The sequence below is a fragment of the Neoarius graeffei genome, chromosome 12 (assembly GCF_027579695.1).
Source record: "Neoarius graeffei isolate fNeoGra1 chromosome 12, fNeoGra1.pri, whole genome shotgun sequence".
Lineage (NCBI taxonomy): Eukaryota > Metazoa > Chordata > Actinopteri > Siluriformes > Ariidae > Neoarius > Neoarius graeffei.
This window is the reverse complement of record NC_083580.1, coordinates 9,779,703-9,803,072: the sequence shown is the minus strand read 5'-3', so window position 1 is coordinate 9,803,072 and position 23,370 is coordinate 9,779,703. Positions and strand designations below refer to the sequence as shown.

At 41.4% G+C, this 23,370-nt stretch overlaps 1 protein-coding gene across 1 annotated transcript in view; it reads left to right on the top strand.

Annotated features, from left to right (window-relative positions):
• The window catches only part of celf4 (CUGBP, Elav-like family member 4), a 199,623-nt gene that overhangs the window by 169,372 nt on the left and 6,881 nt on the right, over positions 1 to 23,370 (top strand). Inside the window, exons 7-12 of the mRNA XM_060935509.1 lie at positions 2,921 to 3,059; positions 3,553 to 3,705; positions 7,355 to 7,465; positions 10,973 to 11,035; positions 11,202 to 11,279; positions 17,090 to 17,233. Coding sequence (XP_060791492.1) covers positions 2,921 to 3,059; positions 3,553 to 3,705; positions 7,355 to 7,465; positions 10,973 to 11,035; positions 11,202 to 11,279; positions 17,090 to 17,233 — 688 coding nt within the window. The remainder of the gene's footprint in view (positions 1 to 2,920; positions 3,060 to 3,552; positions 3,706 to 7,354; positions 7,466 to 10,972; positions 11,036 to 11,201; positions 11,280 to 17,089; positions 17,234 to 23,370) is intronic.

Here is a 23,370-nt window from a genome sequence, read left to right as displayed (position 1 = left end):
TCAGTTGTCCCAATAACATAGCACCTCTCTCTTGTGATTAAAACAAAGGATTAGGGCTATTTGGTATGATACGGTAGTCTAACTTTTAAAGTTCAGTTCTCCAGAGAAAAGGCTAAAACAACAACGAATCAGACTGAGAGAAATTATATTGATTATATTTGTATTATTTTGATTTGGAAACGGAATGGGAGGAGAGACAGACGATGAGGGAGTCGGACAGAATGAAGTAGAAGATCCGGTACCTGTCAAAAAGAAAAAAATATATTGTTAAAAAAAATATTGGCGTCCAAATAAGATCATTCCTATATGAAATTATTTTTGTAATAATATTTGTGGTAGTGCCCATTTAAGGGTGAAGAAGACAAAATGAATTTTAATTAAACGCCTAACTGCACCAGTTGAACTGTTTTATTTTTAAACGTGAACATTCACATAAGGGGGCGGCACGGTGGTGTAGTGGTTAGCGCTGTCGCCTCACAGCAAGAAGGTCCTGGGTTCGAGCCCCGGGGCCGGCGAGGGCCTTTCTGTGCGGAGTTTGCATGTTCTCCCCGTGTCCGCGTGGGTTTCCTCCGGGTGCTCCGGTTTCCCCCACAGTCCAAAGACATGCAGGTTAGGTTAACTGGTGACTCTAAATTGACCGTAGGTGTGAATGTGAGTGTGAATGGTTGTCTGTGTCTATGTGTCAGCCCTGTGATGACCTGGCGACTTGTCCAGGGTGTACCCCGCCTTTCGCCCGTAGTCAGCTGGGATAGGCTCCAGCTTGCCTGCGACCCTGTAGAAGGATAAAGCGGCTAGAGATAATGTGATGTGTGTGTGACATTCACATAAGGCATAAGGCATTGTAGATGTGCGTGTCCGCAGCCCTCAACCCCCGCGCTCGTACGTGCGCGCAGGCGCGGCCGCCGACCGATGTGTCCCGGTTTTTTACAACTCAGATGTGGCAACCCTATTCACATACTTCGAGATTGATAAAAAAAAAAAGTACTCCACCACTCTACTTTCATCATAGTAAGATAGCTGCCAGTCCTTCACTGGTCATTGCTAGTGAGAGTAGATAGCTAGATGCCTTCCTCGAACAATCCAGATTAGCTTATTATTAGCATTGAACTACAATCTTGCTAGATTTATATTTACAATGAAGTAAGAGACCAGGGGACCTGTGGTAATTTGCTATTTATTCCCCCCATTTGTTTGATCCGTTCGCCCGGATATATGCCACACAGTGACGTCCAGTATCAGCCATTTGTAGCCATAAACATTTTGGTGGCTGCAGCAGCCATTAAGGTTTTGGCTGAGTCAGCTAGCCAGCCAATAATTTCATCAGCCAGCCATTATCCTGAAAACAAACGGCTTCGGGGTCTACTTACAATAACTAATGCTGTTGCCAAAGACAGAAATGTGAATTCACAAAATGAACGCATGCTGTGCCATCATGGTGGTTTAACGTTAAGCTACACTACCGTTCAAAAGTTTGGGGTCACTTTGAAATGTCCTTATTTTTGAAAGAAAAGCACTGCTCTTTTCAATGAAGATCACTTTAAACTAATCAGAAATCCACTCTATACATTGCTAATGTGGTAAATGACTATTCTAGCTGCAAATGTCTGGTTTTTGGTGCAATATCTCCATAGGTGTATAGAGGCCCATTTCCAGCAACTCTCACTCCAGTGTTCTAATGGTACAATGTGTTTGCTCATTGCCTCAGAAGGCTAATGGATGATTAGAAAACCCTTGTACAATCATGTTAGCACAGCTGAAAACAGTTGAGCTCTTTAGAGAAGCTATAAAACTGACCTTCCTTTGAGCAGATTGAGTTTCTGGAGCATCACATTTGTGGGGTCGATTAAATGCTCAAAATGGCCAGAAAAATGTCTTGACTATATTTTCTATTCATTTTACAACTTATGGTGGTAAATAAAAGTGTGACTTTTCATGGAAAACACAAAATTGTCTGGGTGACCCCAAACTTTTGAACGGTAGTGTAGCTAGTCAGTGAAACTCCACCTGACATGCTAGCAAACTCTTTTCAAACTCGAAATCATATTGGGTAGCTAACGCTACTAGAAAAGAAAGATTTCTGCATTCTGTTTATTTGGCAAGATTATGCTGAAACATATTTCTGAAAGGACTTCAGATAAGTTAGCGTTATTAATGTTAGCAGAACTCTGTGTTTACATGCTAACTAACAGTGTCCAAGTTAACTAGCTATGTATAAATGTTAGCCGTAGGCAAGGCGATGGCAACTTGATGGGCAAATCCATAGAAAGTCATTTGACTAACCAGACTGTATAGCTATTGCAGCGTTATCGCTAGCTCTAAAAGCACAGACAACTTCGTTGCAGGCTTTCTCTTGGAATAAAACGTTTATATACCTCAATATGCTTCCACAGGTTGGATGGCGAGTTTTTGTAGGCTGTGATGTGGTTCGGTTTTGGCAAACAAAGCAAACATTTAAAACAAAATTAATCTTTAATCCTTTCAGAAAACTGAAACATGGGTTCATGGGCCATGAGTGTGTGCATTCCCCAGAAGAACCGCCTCCTTCCATTCTGCCATCAACTGATCGTGTTCAAATAATGCTGCGGAGAAATCATTGAACTTGATTTTATACAGTCTATGGACGTGACGTAACTCTAGTGATTACTGATCGGCTGTCTCAGTGTCACTTGTGAAAAAAACAATCACGTTTTAGAAAAGAAAAGAAAAAAAAAAACATCCACTTTCAATGCTGCTTCATAGTAACGAGGACCTTGACAGAAATGTAGTGGAGTAAAAAGTACGATGTTTGCCTTTCAAATGTAGTGAAGATAAGTCATAAGTTTCCAAAAAATATAATACTCAAGTAAAGTACAGATACTCAAAAAGTGTACAGTACTCAAGTAAATGTACTTCGTTACTGTCCACCTCTGGTGTCCACTAGGTGCAGCAGCAGGCAGCACTGATGGCGTCTGTAGGACAGGGAGCGTATCTCAGTCCTATGGCTGCGTTCGCTGCAGCTCAGATGCAGCACATGGCCACCATCAATGGTCTGCCAGGAGCCCCCATGACCCCTACGTCAGGTGAGTCCACACACCCCTACACACACTCTCACACAAACACAACCTGTTTTATCCAAATATTCAATATAATGTGTAAACTCATCTATTTATTTATTAATTTATTTATCATCATCCTTGTTCATTATAATGCAAATATAGAGCACTTTTTTTTTACCTTGTGCCCAATTAACTTCTGCTTCTTAATGAACCAATTACCATAAAGCAGAACTACTTTTGCTTTTAAAGATGAAATGTCTTTTTAATTATGAAATAAATGTTAATTCTAGCTCTGTGTAGGACACTGCTGTTATTACCAGGATTTTATCACCGGTTTGTTTAATTAGTGTGTGTGAATATTATTCCACAGCGGTTATTTCTGTTTGCTCATTACTAAACGGAGGTATTTTGAAAGTAAGGCTGCACTGAACTCGTTAGAAGAAAGAGAGTTTGTTCGGAGAATAAATGGTGTTCAACCATGAGCCTTGTTCATGTTTGTTGCTGGCTCCGCCCTCAGGAGGGAGCACACCCCCAGGGATTACCGCTCCCACGGTGACCAGCATCCCCTCTCCAATCAGTGTGAACGGTTTCACGGGACTGCCCCCTCCTCAAGCCAACGGCCAGCCACCTGCCGAGGCTGTGTTCACCAACGGGATCCACCCATATCCAGGTACCGTTCTTTTATGTAACGTGTGCACATACTGTAGATAATCGATGTAGTAGAAATTAGGCTTCCAGAGAAACAGGACGTTTGGGACAAAAAGTAAATTGTAACGCAACGTTTTGAGGCTATCGGAGGCGAAACTCTAATAGATATGTAAACTCTATTATAGGTGTGTACCAAGAATAGGTCATAGAACTATATAACTAATGATAAAAAAAAAGAGTCATAAAGTCGTAAATTTATAAAGTCATATATTTGCGAGAAAAAAAACCTCTGAAAAATGATGTTTTTTTCTGTCAAGGAACCAGATCACTTCACTTTGCAAGGTTGAGCCGAGACTTACAGGAAACGCAGTCTTTGCTTTACGATCATAAAGAATAAAGCGCTAAGAGACTTTCAACTACATTTCCCAGAATGCACTGCAGCCAGGACGCATGTGATTGCTGTCTTTGGGAATATCCAAGTTTTTTCTCGTAAATTTGTGACTTTTTAATCTCTGAATTTCTTAATTTTTTTCTTATAAATGTATGACTTTATAATCTCAGAGTATCCGAGTTTCTCCTTGTAAATTTATGACTTTTAGTCTTGGAAATTCTGAGTTTTTTCTCAGAATGTTACCCCCTCCTTCAGCTCCATTTAACAGTTATTCCACACAATCGAGTCGTACATGAGCTGATAGCCGACGAGGCGCGTAGCACTGAGTTGTCTATAAGCCATGTACGATGAGCTTGAGTGGAATAACTGTTTTATTCTATCCACATTCACTGGATTTTGAAAAACAGAGCATTTTTATTTTTATTTTCCACAAATTCAATAAATAAAAACTTTATACAAAACGTCCGACAAAATCATTTCCGCTTAGAACATAAACAAACCGGCGAAATGACAGGAGCAATTTGTGAAAAATGCGATGATGATAATAATAATTCTTGAAAAATAAAAAAAATGTATACGTTCTTACCATCAAATACTTTTATTCCATATTTTGTTGCTTTTTTTGTATTTTTGGGGTTTTATTTGAGAGTAGAGTTTTTATTTTGTCCTCGGTTGGTTCAGCAACAAGCACTGCCATTTTCTTCTTCGTCTTTTGGGGTTTTTTTTGGTGGTTGGCAAACCAACTTAAAGGTGCATTACCGCCACCGACTGGGCTGGAGTGTGGAACAGGAGATATTGGGGGGGAAAAACTATTTTTTTAGTTATTTCTGTTTCTTTTAAATACTTGCTAACAAAGTGATATATCTGACTTGATGCACTCCACCATTTTGTTTTTCTCTACTCATGGTATATGAGCCGATAGCCTAGTAGTAGAGTAGCCAATCAGAGCACGCGGTTGCTCATATCCAGTGAATGTGGACAGAATATATATATATATATTTTTTTTTTTTTACACCTATAATGGCCTGAATATGCTGCCGTAAGGCAGGGATAATTTCTAAGCTAAAAAATATACACAGAAGCCTGAAATGCAGAAACTATCAGACTTGTTGCATGTTTATACTGTAAATTATATTGCATTTTTAGGAGTTATATTACAACCCCAATTCCAAAAAAGTTGGGACAAAGTACAAATTGTAAATAAAAATGGAATGCAATAATTTACAAATCTCAAAAACTGATATTGTATTCACAATAGAACATAGACAACATATCAAATGTCGAAAGTGAGACATTTTGAAATTTCATGCCAAATATTAGCTCATTTGAAATTTCATGACAGCAACACATCTCAAAAAAGTTGGGACAGGGGCAATAAGAGGCTGGAAAAGTTAAAGGTACAAAAAAGGAACAGCTGGAGGACCAAATTGCAACTCATTAGGTCAATTGGCAATAGCTCATTAACATGACTGGGTATAAAAAGAGCATCTTGGAGTGGCAGCGGTTCTCAGAAGTAAAGATGGGAAGAGGATCACCAATCCCCCTAATTCTGCGCCAACAAATAGTGGAGCAATATCAGAAAGGAGTTCGACAGTGTAAAATTGCAAAGAGTTTGAACATATCATCATCTACAGTGCATAATATCATCAAAAGATTCAGAGAATCTGGAAGAATCTCTGTGCGTAAGGGTCAAGGCCTGAAAACCATACTGGGTGCCCATGATCTTCGGGCCCTGCATCGCATACAGGCATGCTTCTGTATTGGAAATCACAAAATGGGCTCAGGAATATTTCCAGAGAACATTATCTGTGAACACAATTCACCGTGCCATCCGCCGTTGCCAGCTAAAACTCTATAGGTCAAAGAAGAAGCCGTACCGGTATCTAAACATGATCCAGAAGCGCAGACGTCTTCTCTGGGCCAAGGCTCATTTAAAATGGACTGTGGCAAAGTGGAAAACTGTTCTGTGGTCAGACGAATCAAAATTTGAAGTTTTTTATGGAAATCAGGGACGCCGTGTCATTCGGACTAAAGAGGAGAAGGACGACTCAAGTTGTTATCAGCGCTCAGTTCAGAAGCCTGCATCTCTGATGGTATGGGGTTGCATTAGTGCGTGTGGCATGGGCAGCTTACACATCTGGAAAGACATCATCAATGCTGAAAGGTATATCCAGGTTCTAGAGCAACATATGCTCCCATCCAGACGATGTCTCTTTCAGGGAAGACCTTGCATTTTCCAACATGACAATGCCAAACCACATACTGCATCAATTACAGCATCATGGCTGCGTAGAAGAAGGGTCCGGGTACTGAACTGGCCAGCCTGCAGTCCAGATCTTTCACCCATAGAAAACATTTGGCGCATCATAAAACGGAAGATACGACAAAAAAGACCTAAGACAGTTGAGCAACTAGAATCCTCCATTAGACAAGAATGGGTTAACATTCCTATCCCTAAACTTGAGCAACTTGTCTCCTCAGTCCCCAGACGTTTACAGACTGTTGTAAAGAGAAAAGGGGATGTCTCACAGTGGTAAACATGGCCTTGTCCCAACTTTTTTGAGACGTGTTGTTGTCATGAAATTTAAAATCACCTCATTTTTCTCTTTAAATGATACATTTTCTCAGTTTAAACATTTGATATGTCATCTATGTTCTATTCTGAATAAAATATGGAATTTTGAAACTTCCACATCATTGCATTCCATTTTTATGTACAATTTGTACTTTGTCCCAACTTTTTTGGAATCGGGGTTGTAAATAATTAATTAGGAATAATATGTATCCTTCTAACATTTGTTCATGTAGTTATAGCCCCCTACCCACCCCTTTTTTTTAAGAAAACAATTATTTTCATGAGTGGGAAAAAAAAACAGAAACGAAGAGAGAACTGGATCATAAAACTATATTTATCCCTTTCATTAACTTGTTTTTTTTTTTGTTGGTTTTTTTTTTGTTGTTTTTTTGCTCGCTACTTGCTTCATTTAAAATGAGAGTCCTACTTTTATAATGAATTTTCTTTCTATTTTACTTGATATCATTTTGGATAATTACTTTTACTTCAGCTCGCATAATAAAATACACTGTTTATTTTCATTCTTCATCACTTCCTGGCTTTATTCTCTATGTGTGAGCTCTCAGAGTTGTTCTTTCCCAAATTTATACATGAACTACAGTCTTAGTGGAGCTGTACACCAATGCAGCAAGATGTGATGTAAAGTGTGCATGTGGCGTTTCAATGAGGCGGAAATCCAACCTGTGTTTCCTGGCTGTGTCTCAGTGTTGCAGGAGGTGGTTTTTAGGGAAGACTCGGAGAAGGGCGGCTTGGGCGTCGCTCAGCGGAGTTGTTTTGGGGTACAGGGAAGCTGTTTCCTCTCTTCTCTATCTGAAGGTACCCGAATGCCTTCGTGTTTTTTTTTGTTTTTTTTTTAAACCCGTTTGAGTGTTGTCTGTCTTGTTTTGTCGTAGTGTGATGTCTTTTGTGTCTATGGGTGTTTGTACGTTGTCGCTGTAGCACTAGTTTCTGTCTGAAGTGCATCCGTGTCACTTGATAGCATTTGGCTCATTACTGCATAGTCACTGCTTATAGTAGGCTGTGCATGCATGCAAGGCATTGTGGGATTTGACACCTTTCAATTTGTCAAGGTAAAAGCGAGAACTGATGTGATCAGCATGCTTTAAAACCACTTCCCTGAGCTCATATGTCAGTGCACATTCCCAAATCTTGAAACCAGGCAAATCGAGCTTTACTTAAAAGCTGAGGAAGTGGATACTGCGGTTTCAGCCACGTTGTGTCGTGCTCACTCAAGAGTGATAGAGCAGTGTGTATATTGCCGCAGGAGCTCTGGATGGATTGATGTGCAGTGTGGAGGTGTAGATGTATATTGTTCTCCATGCTCAATCTGGCTGCCAGTCCAGCTCTCCCTCACATTGAGGAAACTTTGCCAAAGCTCAAGCTCCTTCCTACAGCTTAATTGTTTGGTTATGGAATTGTGGGGAGGGGATGTGTGTGAACTCACTGACTCCATGTAGTGCTGCCAACTTACTGACTTCGTTGCTAGATTTGGTGACTTTCTGGACCCTTTGAGCAACTTTATTTCACAAAAGAGCCTAGAGACAGTGTTGTAGTCGAGTCACTAAACCTCAAGTCCAGTCTCGAGTCCCCGGTGTTCAAGTCCGAGTTAAGTCCAAGTCATTAAAGAAAATTTCGAGTTGAGTCCACTATTGATCCAAGAGCCAGACTCCAACCGCACCATTTGACGGTGGCTGTTTTAGCCCCATTAACATTAGTTTGTTCCTGAACATGACGCATGAACAGATGAATGTGCATTCTCTTTGTCAGGGAGTGTGAAGTATTCTGTCAGAGATGGTTGGGAGACAGATGTAAGTGCAGAAGGTGTGTTTATTAATATAAGTGAAGACAGGTAAACGGCAGGCAAAATCGTAAAACGGTGAAACAGGCAAGGCACAAACAGGCTATTGTAGACTCGGCAGAATCAAAAACGAGAAACAGGAAATCAGGGATCAGGAAACCAAACAAGGAAATAAGGCTCGGTAATGTGTCAGCAACGCAACTCAATACTTCGCAAAGTAAATGCGTTTTCAAAGTTTTTATATCGGTGCGCTGATTGCGCCTTAATCCTGTACAGGTGCAAGTTGTTTACGGCATGTGTGAGAGTTCGCTTGGTGTGCGCGCTGTCCGGAGCGTGCCCGAGAGTCTATCTGATGCACGCGCCAAGGCGCACAGGTGTGACACTCTTGCACGAAATTAGTATAAAAATTAATGTAGATATAAATATCTTATGCTAAATTATTATGGCATGCTACAAAAAATTAAGAAAAAATCAGAGTCTTCATCTCCAATTTACGAGTCCGAATGCAGTTAATGCACGAGTCCGAGTCCAAGTCATCAGTGCTCGTGTCCAAGTTGAGTCACAAGTCCTTAAAATTAGGGCACGAGTCAGACTCAAGTACTACAAGCTTGACTAGTGATTAAAAAAAAGTGGAGACAGCAGGTTCATCACAGTGCAGGGTTCTAACTCAGCCTTTTCAGCGCATCGGGCTGATACACAATGTTTCCTTACCGCTACACCCACAATATTGCTGACATGCCTGTAAAAGTTGCCACTACACTAATAAAAAGACTTGTCCATCTTGAAAATGTGGTCTTTTGTTTAATTTTCTCTCGTTATCCTGACGCAATGGCGACGACACGCCGCCATGCGAATGTTCTACATTGGGACATACTCCACTCCCTGTCCACATAAGCGCCCAGTACACAGCTGCCCGAGTAGTTCCGTGTGGAGATTGTCACTGATCATGCTAGTCCGGTTTACCTCCTTCCTTACGCCGTGTTCATGGTAAAGTGCCATCCGTGTTAAGAGGCGCTTACACGCCATGCACGCAACACGTACCGGTCCCCGAGTTAGACCTGGATAGTCCTGTATTGTAATTGAATGGCTGAAGCTCAAAATAAAGCTGACACTTGGTGAACATCAACTGGTTGTTTTATTCTTATTCCAGAAATTTGTCACCAGTAGAGTTGAATATTAATTATAATAAGTTTTCAGTGAAAAACAAAATCACAGCAACATTTGGCAAAAACCCAAACCTCTCATTAATGTTACCAAAAAAGAGTGGCTTTCAGGGAGGCCTATAAGTGCCAGGAAGTGCACGAGAATGCATCTCCGACCTGTGAGCTTCAACCCCCAGCCGTTATGCCTGGTGCCACTAGTCTAGTTAGAACCCTGCAGTGTGTAAAACCCAGTGAACAATCACTGATCATTATGGTTTCCCAATGACCAATCCCATTTCCCAATCACTGCTCACCATTGTTTGTCCCACCCGCATGCTGTTGTACTTGATCCTTTGTTTTAAACTCTCTTCTTGGCAAATTGTACAAATTTTCCTTCTTCATGGAACACATTTGTCAGAAATAGGGGTACAGTAGGAGTCCATTTCTGTTCCCAGGGTGCAATCTACACTAATGGACCCCCTCTAATGGACCTCAAGGTAACTATTGCCCCTTTTCCACCAAAGCAGTTCCAGGGCTGGTTTGGGGCCAGTGCTTAGTTTGGAACCGGGTTTTCTGTTTCCACTGACAAAGAACTGGCTCTGGGGCCAGAAAAACCGGTTCCAGGCTAGCACCAACTCTTTGCTGGGCCAGAGGAAAGAATCGCTTACGTCAGCGGGGGGGCGGAGTTGTTAAGACCAACAACAATAACAAGACCACGAAAGATCGCCATTTTTAAGCGACGAGAAGCAGCAGCTGTACAAACGCGAAGTCAGCCATTATTATTATTATTATTGTTGTTGCTGCTGCTGTTTCTTCCGTGTTGTTTTTGCTTCGATATTCGCGCCAAGGTTTATGCAAACGTAGCGACGTAACTGACATATACAGCAACGTAATGATGTGTCTTCCCTTAGCACCGCGAGCTATGGAAAAGCAAACTGGTTCTCAGCTGGCTCGCAAGTTGAACGAGTTGTGAACCAGCACCAGCACTGGCCCCGAACCAGCCCTGGAACTGATTTGGTGGAAAAGGGGTATATGTGTACCTATTCAGGGCCAAAAAGGTACATACATGTTCCTAAACAGTATATAAAGGGTACAAATAAGTACTTTAGAAGGTACTGCCCCAGTAACAAGCTGTTGTACGTCTAACGGTCCAATAATGTACTTTATTTTCTGAGAATGTATTCAAATGATCATGGCAATTCACTGAAAGTGCAAATGATGACTTTTTGAGCATGCCTCAGCAACTTTCCCCTGAAAAGTGTTGGCAACACTGACTCCAAGTTTGCATGCCTGCACAAATTTGGTCTGTGCCCTCCATAGAAGCTTTTACATCCTGACCTGTATACAGCCTCTCTCATTACCTCTCTCTCTCTCTCTCTGCAGCTCAGAGTCCCACAGCAGCTGATCCTCTTCAGCAGGCGTATGCGGGAGTCCAGCAATATGCAGGTCTGTCACTCTGCAAGAGAGGCTGCTCTGTGCATTCATGCATGCTTGTACTCAACAAGTGTTAGCCGTAGTGGAAGTGTACGTATATGCGCCAGTGTGTTCGTGACAGATGGCGTGTGTAAATGTAAGTTCTGACACATCGGCATATGTGTGTGTGTCTCAGCAGCCTACCCAGCTGCATACGGACAGATCAGCCAGGCCTTTCCTCAGCCTCCTCCTATAATCCCACAGCAGCAGAGAGAAGGTGAGACAACCTGTCCTGTGGATTTCTGTCGCTAGGAACTCAAATGCTCGGCTTGCAGTGGCATGATTTCAACATGACGTTGTCGTTGCTGACATTTGTTTCGGGATTGCAAATTGAACCGGATTAGAATCAAGTGGTGTTTCTAAACCTGATCGCAATACGCTTTCGTCGACATTTTATCACATTATGTGTGTTGCGAGCAGTGTGGCATTTCAGTGTCTTGCCAAGTAGCATGGAAACCAATTAGGAATAGGTTCATATGGAAGGATTTGGAAGGATTGGATTAAAAGTCGCATTATTTCAACTCTAAAGCTTTCATGCGCTGCCATTTTTTACTCGATAAAAACACTGGTTGTAGTTTCCAGCTAATTTTAGCAAGGGTTACGCTAACGTATTCTAGCCTTAAAATTTTAATCACTATTTTAAGACTTTATTTTGTTGAAGGCATACAATATCCATGAGATCAGTTACCTCATTTCCGGATTTGGCCTAAGAAATCATAGCTGTCAGAAAACTCCTAAGAGTGTGCACTCAAAATTAGGGCTGTGAATCGAGTAAAATATTTAATCGCGATTAATCGCATTATTGTCCATAGTTAACTCGTGACTAAGCGCAAATTAATCACACTTTTTTTTTTATCTGTTCTAAATGTACCTTAAAGGAGAACTGAAGTCATTTTTAAACTTGCTTTATTTCTTAATTAACGTGTTATTCAATTACGTTTTCGGTTTTAGTAACCTTAAATATTATACTTATCGGCCTGTTCGGTTTTTAGCCATGTTGAATTTAGTTCATTTGGTCCACGGTAGGCGTCGCTTATCCGCGCGATCTTCACGAGACTTGTGCGAGACTTCGAAGCGTGAAGAAGTGTCAGCCAGGTGTCAGTGCCACCATTTTGAAAACTGTTTTCCAAACGAAATATTGCACAGAAACGAGTTTAAATGACGATTACTGCCTACTTTTTTCAAACTTTCCTGATTGCTATCAAAACAAACAAAACTTCCGGCTTGCGCACATCTTTTGACAACGTTGGCAGATATTGGTCACTTTGATTTCCGCTGTACGTTTTACAACCCTGATTCCAAAAAAGTTGGGACAAAGTACAAATTGTAAATAAAAATGTAATGCAATAATTTACAAATCTCAAAAACTGATATTGTATTCACAATAGAATATAGACAACATATCAAATGTCGAAAGTGAGACATTTTGAAATTTCATGCCAAATATTGGCTCATTTGAAATTTCATGACAGCAACACATCTCAAAAAAGTTGGGACGGGGCAATAAGAGGCTGGAAAAGTTAAAGGTACAAAAAAGGAACAGATGGAGGACCAAATTGCAACTCATTAGTACTGTAAAACTACTGTAAAACTCTGTAGTTCAAAGAAGAAGCCGTATCTAAACATGATCCAGAAGCGCAGACATCTTCTCTGGGCCAAGGCTCATTTAAAATGGACTGTGGCAAAGTGGAAGACTGTTCTGTGGTCAGACGAATCAAAATTTGAAGTTCTTTATGGAAATCAGGGACGCCGTGTCATTCGGACTAAAGAGGAGAAGGACGACCCAAGTTGTTATCAGCGCTCAGTTCAGAAGCCTGCATCTCTGATGGTATGGGGTTGCATTAGTGCGTGTGGCATGGGCAGCTTACACATCTGGAAAGACACCATCAATGCTGAAAGGTATATCCAGGTTCTAGAGCAACAGATGCTCCCATCCAGACGACGTCTCTTTCAGGGAAGACCTTGCATTTTCCAACATGACAATGCCAAACCACATACTGCATCAATTACAGCATCATGGCTGCGTAGAAGAAGGGTCCGGGTACTGAACTGGCCAGCCTGCAGTCCAGATCTTTCACCCATAGAAAACATTTGGCACATCATAAAACGGAAGATACGACAAAAAAGACCTAAGACGGTTGAGCAACTAGAATCCTACATTAGACAAGAATGGGTTAACATTCCTATCCCTAAACTTGAACAACTTGTCTCCTCAGTCCCCAGACGTTTACAGACTGTTGTAAAGAGAAAAGGGGATGTCTCACAGTGGTAAACATGGCCTTGTCCCAATTTTTTTGAGATGTGTTGTTGTCATGAAATTTAAAATCACCTAATTTTTCTCTTTAAATGATACATTTTCTCAGTTTAAACATTTGATATGCCATCTATGTTCTATTCTGAATAAAATACGGAATTTTGAAACTTCCACATCATTGCATTCCGTTTTTATTTACAATTTGTACTTTGGGGGCGGCACGGTGGTGTAGTGGTTAGCGCTGTCGCCTCACAGCAAGAAGGTCCGGGTTCGAGTCCCGTAGCCGGCGAGGGCCTTTCTGTGCGGAGTTTGCATGTTCTCCCCGTGGGTTTCCTCCGGGTGCTCCGGTTTCCCCCACAGTCCAAAGACATGCAGGTTAGGTTAACTGGTGGCTCTAAATTGACCGTAGGTGTGAATGTGAGTGTGAATGGTTGTCTGGGTCTATGTGTCAGCCCTGTGATGACCTGGCGACTTGTCCAGGGTGTACCCCGCCTTTCGCCCGTAGTCAGCTGGGATAGGCTCCAGCTTGCCTGCGACCCTGTAGAAGGATAAAGCAGCTAGAGATAATGAGATGAGATGAGAAATAGAATTTTGATAATAAAAAATTTGCCTTCAGTTCTCCTTTAAAGGGATACTTTTCAAGTTTTTGGGGAGTGGAAGTGCTTGCTTTATGTAAATGTATGTGGCCAGTTCAGGAAGGATAAGGCTGGACATGGCAAAAATTATTTTTGTGGGTATTTCATTCCCCCACCACATTTAAAAAATAAAGCAGCGTTAACATTATAATTTTGAGGGTTTAGAACAATTCAATGTGAACAAAATAATATTCTTCGTTTGCAACATGTCAATCCCATATCTATCTATCTATCTATCTATCTATCTATCTATCTATCTATCTATCTATCTATCTCTCTCTCTCATATATATGGGATTGACATGAATCTTGTTGGCTTGACTCTGTGATCGTTTGAGAAGATTCTTCAATAATTTTGCGCTTCTTTTTGCGCTCTGTACGTCTAGCATTTCAATCTACCGCTTTAGTACCATATTTGATTTTGTTGTGGCCCATATTGTGTGTTGGAGCCCAGTCTGGATCCGTAAAGTTGTACAGATCAGCTGGTTTCCCGAATGAAAAGAAAAAGCAAAATAAAAGCAGTGTCGTCAAAAATTATATATAGCTCTTTTTAAAATGAAATAATCGTAGAAGCCTTTGATTGTCGGCTCACACACTCGAGGCTATTAAATGATCCAGTATTTCTTATATATTGTGATCTTTCATTAATAACTAGTTCGTAGCATTTACCGTTGATAAAATGTTTACTGCAGACTCATGTGGTGGTTTTTGCTTTCTCAGCCCGGTTTATGTTGGACAGCCATTGACGGCTACGCTCTGTGGACAACTCTCTTGTTTTTTTTCTTCTTGATTATTTATAATTGCTGGAATTCTAAATAACTTATAAGTCCCCTTGTCTCGAATAGAGTTGCGCCTGCATCCAACTGCAGCACAAAGAGTCGGCATAGTCAAGAAACAAAAGGAATTCTTGAGCATAAGAACTTCTCGAGCATATCTTCTATAGTAAATGTGCACCGCGTGAGTTTGTATATATCCTCCAACGTGGCCCACTTCTGGTTCAAAGCCTCATGCATAATTACCGGTAGCTATGACATCACGTGCAAACGAAGAATAGTAATTTTCTTCATGTTCTGTCCTTAACTTCCAGCCTCAAACTATACAATAAAATAAACTCAACAAACTCTGGACAACAGTAGTGGCTATCTTTAAATAAAGAAAATAAAAATACAAAACCCAAATAAATACATTTGTCCAGGCACACAGCTCATAAAGGTGTTTTCCAGCAAAATGCAGTAACTCACTGGTAAATATCCAGTACATTCATGAGCAAAAAGTGCATTTATAAACACTTTTACATCACTCACACATTTCTCAGAATAAAACAAACTCTCTCACTGTCACTCCAGTGTGCAGCCTACAAGCTTACATACACACACACACCTGGACCTTAACACGTTTTCTTTTCTCTCCTCTGGAACATCAAAAGCATATAAAAATTTTAAAATACATATTTTATGTAGGCGGCATGGTGGTGTAGTGGTTAGCACTGTTGCCTCACAGCAAGAAGGTTCTGGGTTCGAGCCCCGTGGCCGGCGAGGGCCTTTCTGTGCGGAGTTTGCATGTTCTCCCCGTGTCCGCGTGGGTTTCCTCCGGGTGCTCCGGTTTCCCCCACAGTCCAAAGACATGCAGGTTAGGTTAATTGGTGGCTCTAAATTGACCATAGGTGTGAATGTGAGTGTGAATGGTTGTTTGTCTCTATGTGTCAGCCCTGCGATGCTCTGGTGACTTGTCCAGGGTGTACCCCGCCTCTCGCCCATACAGTAGTCAGCTGGGATAGGCTCCAGCTTGCCTATCCTGCACAGGATAAACGGTTACGGATAATGGACGGATGGATGTTTTACGTAAACAGAATGCAACAATATAAGTTGAGAAGTGCACTTTATCACGACTTACGCCAACCAACTACTCGCTACATCGCTCGCTCGTGCTATGTCACTTCCTGATTTCCCAAACTATGGAGGAGGGGCACAGAACGTGCATGCGTTAATCGCACGTCAAAAAAAATTAGTGGCGTTAAAAGGAATGTGTGTTAACGCGTTATTATCGCATTAACTTTGACAGCCCGGCTAAAAATACATGGACATGTACTGGGTTTGACCGCAGTAGTGAAGTCCTGAGTGGTCTTTTGGAACTCGTAAATCAGTCTTTCAAAGTCCTTCTCACGCCAGAATCTGGTCTTCCTGTCCCAGTACTCTAAGGCGGTGATCTCCATTTCGATAGCCCTTGGCCTCTCGCCTATACGACTAGGGTTACAGTGGGGGCCTAGTCCTCTGGTAACCGCGAGAGTTTGACTTCCCAACTCGCATCTGTATCGCAGCGTGCCTTGCCAGACGCTAGTAGGTACTATTTTTATGATGGTATGACCTGACCACGAGTAGAACTCGCGATCTCCCAGTCGAGAGGCGGACGCGCTAACCACTAGGCCAGCTTGAGGTAAAATCAGTCTTTACATTCTGCTACGATTGTGATGCTTGGTGTGAAAGCTCAAGCATGGCAATGATTGTAATAATAAAACTGAACATGCTCTGCGTTAATATAAACAGAATATTTGTTTAGTGAATGGGAATCATGCGGATTTGATGATGTTACACAGTTATGAAGATGCCTGTGGCTATGCCTCCCTCCAGTGGCTGCTGTAGTGAAAGATGCTCTTGTTTTGTGGAATATCAGAAGCTAATATTATCCATACTGTCCTGAAGCAATTCATCACTTCTCCGGTTAAGAGAATAAAACCTGTCTAACTGTGTTGAAGGAAAAGTGAAAATATTCTTCATATTGAATTGTACTGATGAATCGAGTTATATAGCCGTTTCTTGTTATTTCAAGATTGTAGCAAATGTGTTTCAGAAAGAAAACTGATAGAACTTGTAGTCTCATCTTTTTCAAGTTCTCTCTCTCTCTCTCTCTCTCTCTCTCTGTTTCTTTCACTCTGCCTGCTATCCAGGCTGCTTATTCTAATTTCTCCTTTTATGTCTTTTTCTCTGCCCTCACCTCCTCTTCATTCTCCTCATGTCAATATATTCTGTCTTTTCTTCCAATCCTTGCTTTATCCCGCTCACCTTTTGTCTCTCTTCAAACCTCTCTTTCCCGCCTTCACGTCTGCCTGTCCGTCTCCCTCCATCTCTGTGGCACTCTGCAGGGCCGGAAGGCTGTAACCTGTTCATCTACCACCTCCCTCAGGAGTTTGGGGATGGCGAGCTCATGCAGATGTTCCTGCCTTTCGGTAATGTCATCTCCTCCAAAGTGTTTGTGGATCGGGCGACAAACCAAAGTAAATGCTTTGGTGGGTAAAAATGATAAAACACCTGCAAAGATTACTATCATTCTTATTCTCTCACTACTAATGTTTTGACTTCATTTCTGTACCACAGTTAAGCTTTTAGAAAATAGAGGCGAGGCGTTAAAAAAAAAAAAAGAAGAAGGAAAGAAAAAGACACACGAGAGGAGGAGACAGTGTAGTGGATTTTACTCAGTGATCAGTGAGGAACACTCGACTGGAAAGAGGAAATTTGCTGAGGGGTGCGAGATGTTTTGATGTGCCCTACTTGTAACAAAAATGAGTATCTATATTCAAATGAATATTATCTCCAGCTCCATTGGCCGATTCACTTATCAGAGTCAGTATATGCATGAACGAATACAGCACTATTTGATTTGAGCTTTATATAAAGCCCTATAGTTAGTAGGAATCTTTGCTGAGACGTTCGGGGCTGAAATGCTGACGAAGCTAAATTAACAGAAAACTACGGAACTAGAGGACGCTTTTAGCTTTATAATGATGCAGTAGCAATGAAGGCAGTGTTTTATTTCAGTGAGAAACTACATATAGGCTTCTATTACATGCATAATAAATTGTCGAGCTGTCTTTCTTTTTGTGATTTATAAACTTGTTCTGCTGAGTACTGAATTTAGACAAAACACTTCCAAATTATGTCTGTTTTAAATATAAAAAGTCAAAACGTGTTTCTTTGGACATGTTTATATTTTGCTTAATGTAAAACTCCCAATTGGTTGACATTTTTGCTATCATCCTATTCATAACTTAGATTACTGCAATTCTTTTAAGAATCAGGAATATCCCAAAAGTCTTGTTTTTAAGAAAATATTGTTTAATCACTCAGATAATGCAGGTGTTTCACACAACAGTTGTAGCAGTTATCATCTGTCCTTATCCAGTCACAGAAGTACTTTATAGTTTCCAAATTTCAAACCTAAACCCCAAAATTAAAACCATATCCACCAAATCTCAACCCCACACTCAACATCCAACCACAAATCCAACACTCCAAACCTAAAACCTTAAACTATGAACCCAACACCAAAACTAAAACCTGAACTCACAAATCCAACAACCCCAAGTTAAACTCTAAAGCCACACACTCAAGAACACAAATCTAAACCACAAAACCAAAAATTGAAACCACAAACCTACAAACAAATCTTCCACCTTAACTCCAAAACCCAACATGCAAACCCTAAACCTAACATCTAACAAAAAATATCTCAGCTCCTAAAGACCTCAACCCCCCAAATCTAACACAATACTAAACCTGTTATTTTTTTATTTTGCCCTTTTTTTTAGTATTCAACACTTCAGCAGTTGTAAATTAAAATCTACTACCAATCCCTAAAGCCAACACCCCAAGGCCAAACCTTAAACCCAACATCCCAAACTTTAACCCCAACACCCCAAGGCCAAACCATAAACTCACGATCCCTAACCCCAACACCCCAAGGCCAAACCTTAAACCCAACATCTCAAACCTTAAAGTGCATATCATGGGTAAATTCAGGAGCAAGATCAATGTAATTCTCCTATTTTATATTAAACTTTGGTCAAATATCTGTCACATTTTGCATTTTGTGCAATTTTTTTTACCTTGTGCAATACCAGAAAAATTCAGTTGAAATCAAGCCATTTGAGGCGAATTGGTCTGCCTCTGAAAAAACCTTGGCATTTGGATTTCCTGGGAAACATTGATTTTCATGACATCACATGCGGGACACCTCCCTCTGAATCCTACGTCAGCACTGGTTTGTTTATGAGAAAATGACCTGGTGGGTTTCTGCAAATTTCTTCAACGTTATCACGTAATTTTTAAAATGGTTAACAGATGTATCGTAGGAGGGTGTAGCAACACCAATCTTGATGGGATTAGTACTCATTGTTTTCCAAAAGACCGGACAATGAGAGAGAAATGGGAACGCTTGGTCTACACAGGCTGTGCACTGAAACTGTGCAAGCTCGCACAGCCTGCTGGCACTTCCGCAGGTAACGTCACGAATCTGGCTCCAGACTCCCTTGGGATTTTTCCAGACGCATTTCGTTATTTTATTTTTTTCTGCTGTAGACAGATGGCCTTGTGCAAAATTACCCTTCTGGATGAGCGTGTAAAGGGACATACTTTCATATATTAAAAAAAAAAATGGTCCAGAATATGCACTTTAACCCCAACAACCCAAGGCCAAACCATAAACCCAACATCCCAAACCTTAGCCCCAATGCCCTAAGGCCAAACCATAAACCCACAATCCCAAACCCTAACCTCAACACCCCGAGGCCAAACCTTAAACCCAACATCCCAAACCTTAACTCCAATGCCCCAAGGCCAAACCTTAAACCTACAATCCCAAACCTTAACTCCAATGCCCCAAGGCCAAACCTTAAACCTACAATTCCAAACCCTCACCCCAACACCCTAAGGCCAAACCTTAAACCTACAATCCCAAACCCTAAACCCAACACCCCAAGGCCAAAACTTAATCCCACCATCCCAAACCGTAACCCCAACACCCCAAGGCCAAACCTTCAACCTAAACATCCCAATGCCAAACCCTAAACCCAACACCCCAAGGCCAAACCCTGCACCTCCACCCCAAACCCTAAACCCAACACCCCAATGCCAAACCTTAATTCCAGCATCACAATCTCATACCCCAAACCTGTCAACCCAATCTCATCTCATCTCATTATCTCTAGCCGCTTTATCCTGTTCTACAGGGTCGCAGGCAAGCTGGAGCCTATCCCAGCTGACTATGGGCGAAAGGCGGGGTACACCCTGGACAAGTCGCCAGGTCATCACAGGGCTGACACATAGACACAGACAACCATTCACACTCACATTCACACCTACAGTCAATTTAGAGTCACCAGTTAACCTAACCTGCATGTCTTTGGACTGTGAGAAACTTTGGGAAACCGGAGCACCCGGAGGAAACCCACGCGGACACGGGGAGAACATGCAAACTCCGCACAGAAAGGCCCTCGCCGGCCACGGGGCTCGAACCCGGACCTTCTTGCTGTGAGGCGACAGCGCTAACCACTACACCACCGTGCCGCCCTGTCAACCCAATCTCAAACACTAAATCCAGCACCCCAATGCAAAACCTTAAACCCACCACCCCAATGGCAAATATTAAACCCCCCATCCCAAAACCAAAACCCAAGACCCCAATGGCCAAACCTTAATCCTAGCACCCTAGTCCCAAACCCAAAGCCTGTCACCCAAATCCCAAACCCAACATCTTAAATTCCCAACCCAAAATGTAACACTGGAAGTATGACACTCAAACTCCCAAACCTATACCTACCATCCCAAACTTCTCATAAGCTGAGATCTCTGCAGTATAGCTTAATCATCTGTAGGATGCTTGGCCCAGAATGATAATGCCAGACATCTTTAATCTTAGCCTAAGACTTTTGCTCTGATCTTGCCAAAAATGTAAACACTTTAACGTGTGGGTGCTTCCAATAAATCTATCAGTTCCCTGGCTGTGCTGCTACTTTCACGGCAGAGCTGCTGTGCACAGCTCTTAACCATGCCAAGGTGCTGAGGTACATCTCTGTCAGAATTCTGATTTATTCTGAGTTGTACCTCCCTTACTCTGAAATACATACTGCACCAACTGCGGAGTTTCTTCATAAAGCTGAGCACAGCTAACACATCATGTCATATTGAAGGCCATATCAGGGTAATTCCACAATCGGGGTGCTATTTGTGTCCTACTGATATTACATTTATAAATATGGATGGAAAATAAATGTAAGACATTTTAAATATAGTCAAAATGTCCTTCGCGACAATCAATCAGTGTGCATGGTTCAGATAAATAACTTAATACGTATATCTGAGAAAAACATTTTTTTGCTTGTCACGTGCACTCTATCTGCACTTTGGCTTTCGATACAATCATTAAAATACTTTTTGTTGCATTCATTTGCAAACCAGTATGACATCTCTTGCTCGAAACATCTTTTTACATTACATGTTACGAAAAATAACTTTAAAAACTTTAGTTCACTTTCATTCAACTCTGTTACCTGAACACATTCAGCCCTATGAAATATTTGGAATATTCCACGACAACGTTGCATTATTCACATTTTCTGAAGATCAAGAGAAAAGAGCTCAAATTCATTTTTATTTATTTTCAGCGATATTGTGAGATTGATTAACCAGCTTACTTTGGAAGTTCAACACTGCCACCCAGATTATAGGTTGAAAGTAAATTACTGATTTGAAGAAATCATGAAATAAGTCATAAGAATGATCCTAATGTTCTCATGACATTTAACAGTTATTCATGAACTCAAGTCGTACATGAGCTACGAGGTATGTAGCGCTGAGCTGTCTATAAGCCATGTACGACGAGATTGAGTGGAATAACTCTTTTATTCTATCCACATTCACTGGATTTTGAGAAACAGAGCATTTTTATTTTTATTTTTTTGCAAATATGATGAATAAAAACTTCATACAAAACATCCGACAAAATCATTTCCGCTTAGAATGTAAACAAACTGGCGAAATGACAGTAACAATTTGTGAAAAATGCTGTAATAATAATTCTTAAAAAATAGAAAAGAGACGTTCTTACCATCAAATACTTTTATTCCATATTTTGTTGCTTTTTTTTTATTTTTTGGGGTTTTGTTCGCGAGTAGAGTTTTTATTTTGTCCTCGGTTGATTCAGCAACACGCTCCGCCATTTTGTTTTTCTCTACTCACAGGATATGAGCTAGAAGTAGAGTAGCCAATCAGAGCGCGTGATTACTCATCTCCAGTGAATGTGGATAGAATAATAATATATATATCCTAGTTAATGACATTGGTCTCAGTTTAGTACATGATTTCTTAGTGTTACTTTTTTTTTAAAAGAATTTTAAGAAAATTCAAGGACTAAATATCACCCAAATCATGGAATCAAACATCAAAGCAGTTACTAAACATCAGAATTAATGTTGGGGGGAAAAAACAGACATTTCTTCTGTTTTAAACATCGAATATGTCCCAGTTTCTCATGCTTAAGCAGTTGATACTGTGTAGAGCAGCCTTTCTCAACCGGGGTGCCGTGGCACCCTGGGGTGCCGTCTGGCTTTGTTAGGGGTCTCATCTCATCTCATTATCTCTAGCCGCTTTATCCTGTTCTACAGGGTCGCAGGCAAGCTGGAGCCTATCCCAGCTGACTACGGGCGAAAGGCGGGGTACACCCTGGACAAGTCGCCAGGTCATCACAGGGCTGACACATAGACACAGACAACCATTCACACTCACATTCACACCTACGGTCAATTTAGAGTCACCAGTTAACCTAACCTGCATGTCTTTGGACTGTGGGGGAAACCGGAGCACCCGGAGGAAACCCATGCGGACACGGGGAGAACATGCAAACTCCGCACAGAAAGGCCCTCGCCGGCCACGGGGCTCGAACCCGGACCTTCTTGCTGTGAGGCGACAGCGCTAACCACTACACCACCGTGCCGCCTTTGTTAGGGGTGCCGTCAAAAAATTATATTTTCTAACATTGAAATAAATAAAATGAATTCAAATTCCAAAAAATGATAGTTACACTAATGCAGATCATTGCCGCCTCATGCATCATCAAAATTTGTCTCACGGGCCCCTTTCCCATGTCACAACGTCACTGCCGGGGTCAGCATATGATCAGCGTGACTGCGTATATTTTATATGGGGGTGTCTTGAGAATTTGCATACTTCTGAAGGGTGCCGTGACTGAAAAAAGGTTGAGAAACGCTGGCGTAGAGCACCTGGGTTATAGTTTGGAAGACATTCTGTCCAAGCGAGACATAAATAACTCTCCTTTCTGAATGATTTGGTTTTAATTGCACATCGTTCTATAGGTTTGCATGTTCCTGTGTCGTTGGATATTGATATCAGTGTGTATGCTGTTGTGCTGTATGGACTGGTTTTGTGCATAGCTGTTAAATGTTAACATTCTCCTGAGGTCATGTGACTCGAATAACTGTGGTCGATGCTCCTTTCACTGTTTCATCTTTATGCCGTCATGGGTGTCTCTTTCACAGCCTCTCTCTGCCTTTTGTTTGCCTTGGATCTCATTTGGATCATCTGAACCATTCCACCTCTTCAATCTCGTCTCACTCAACAGGCATGTCTTAAC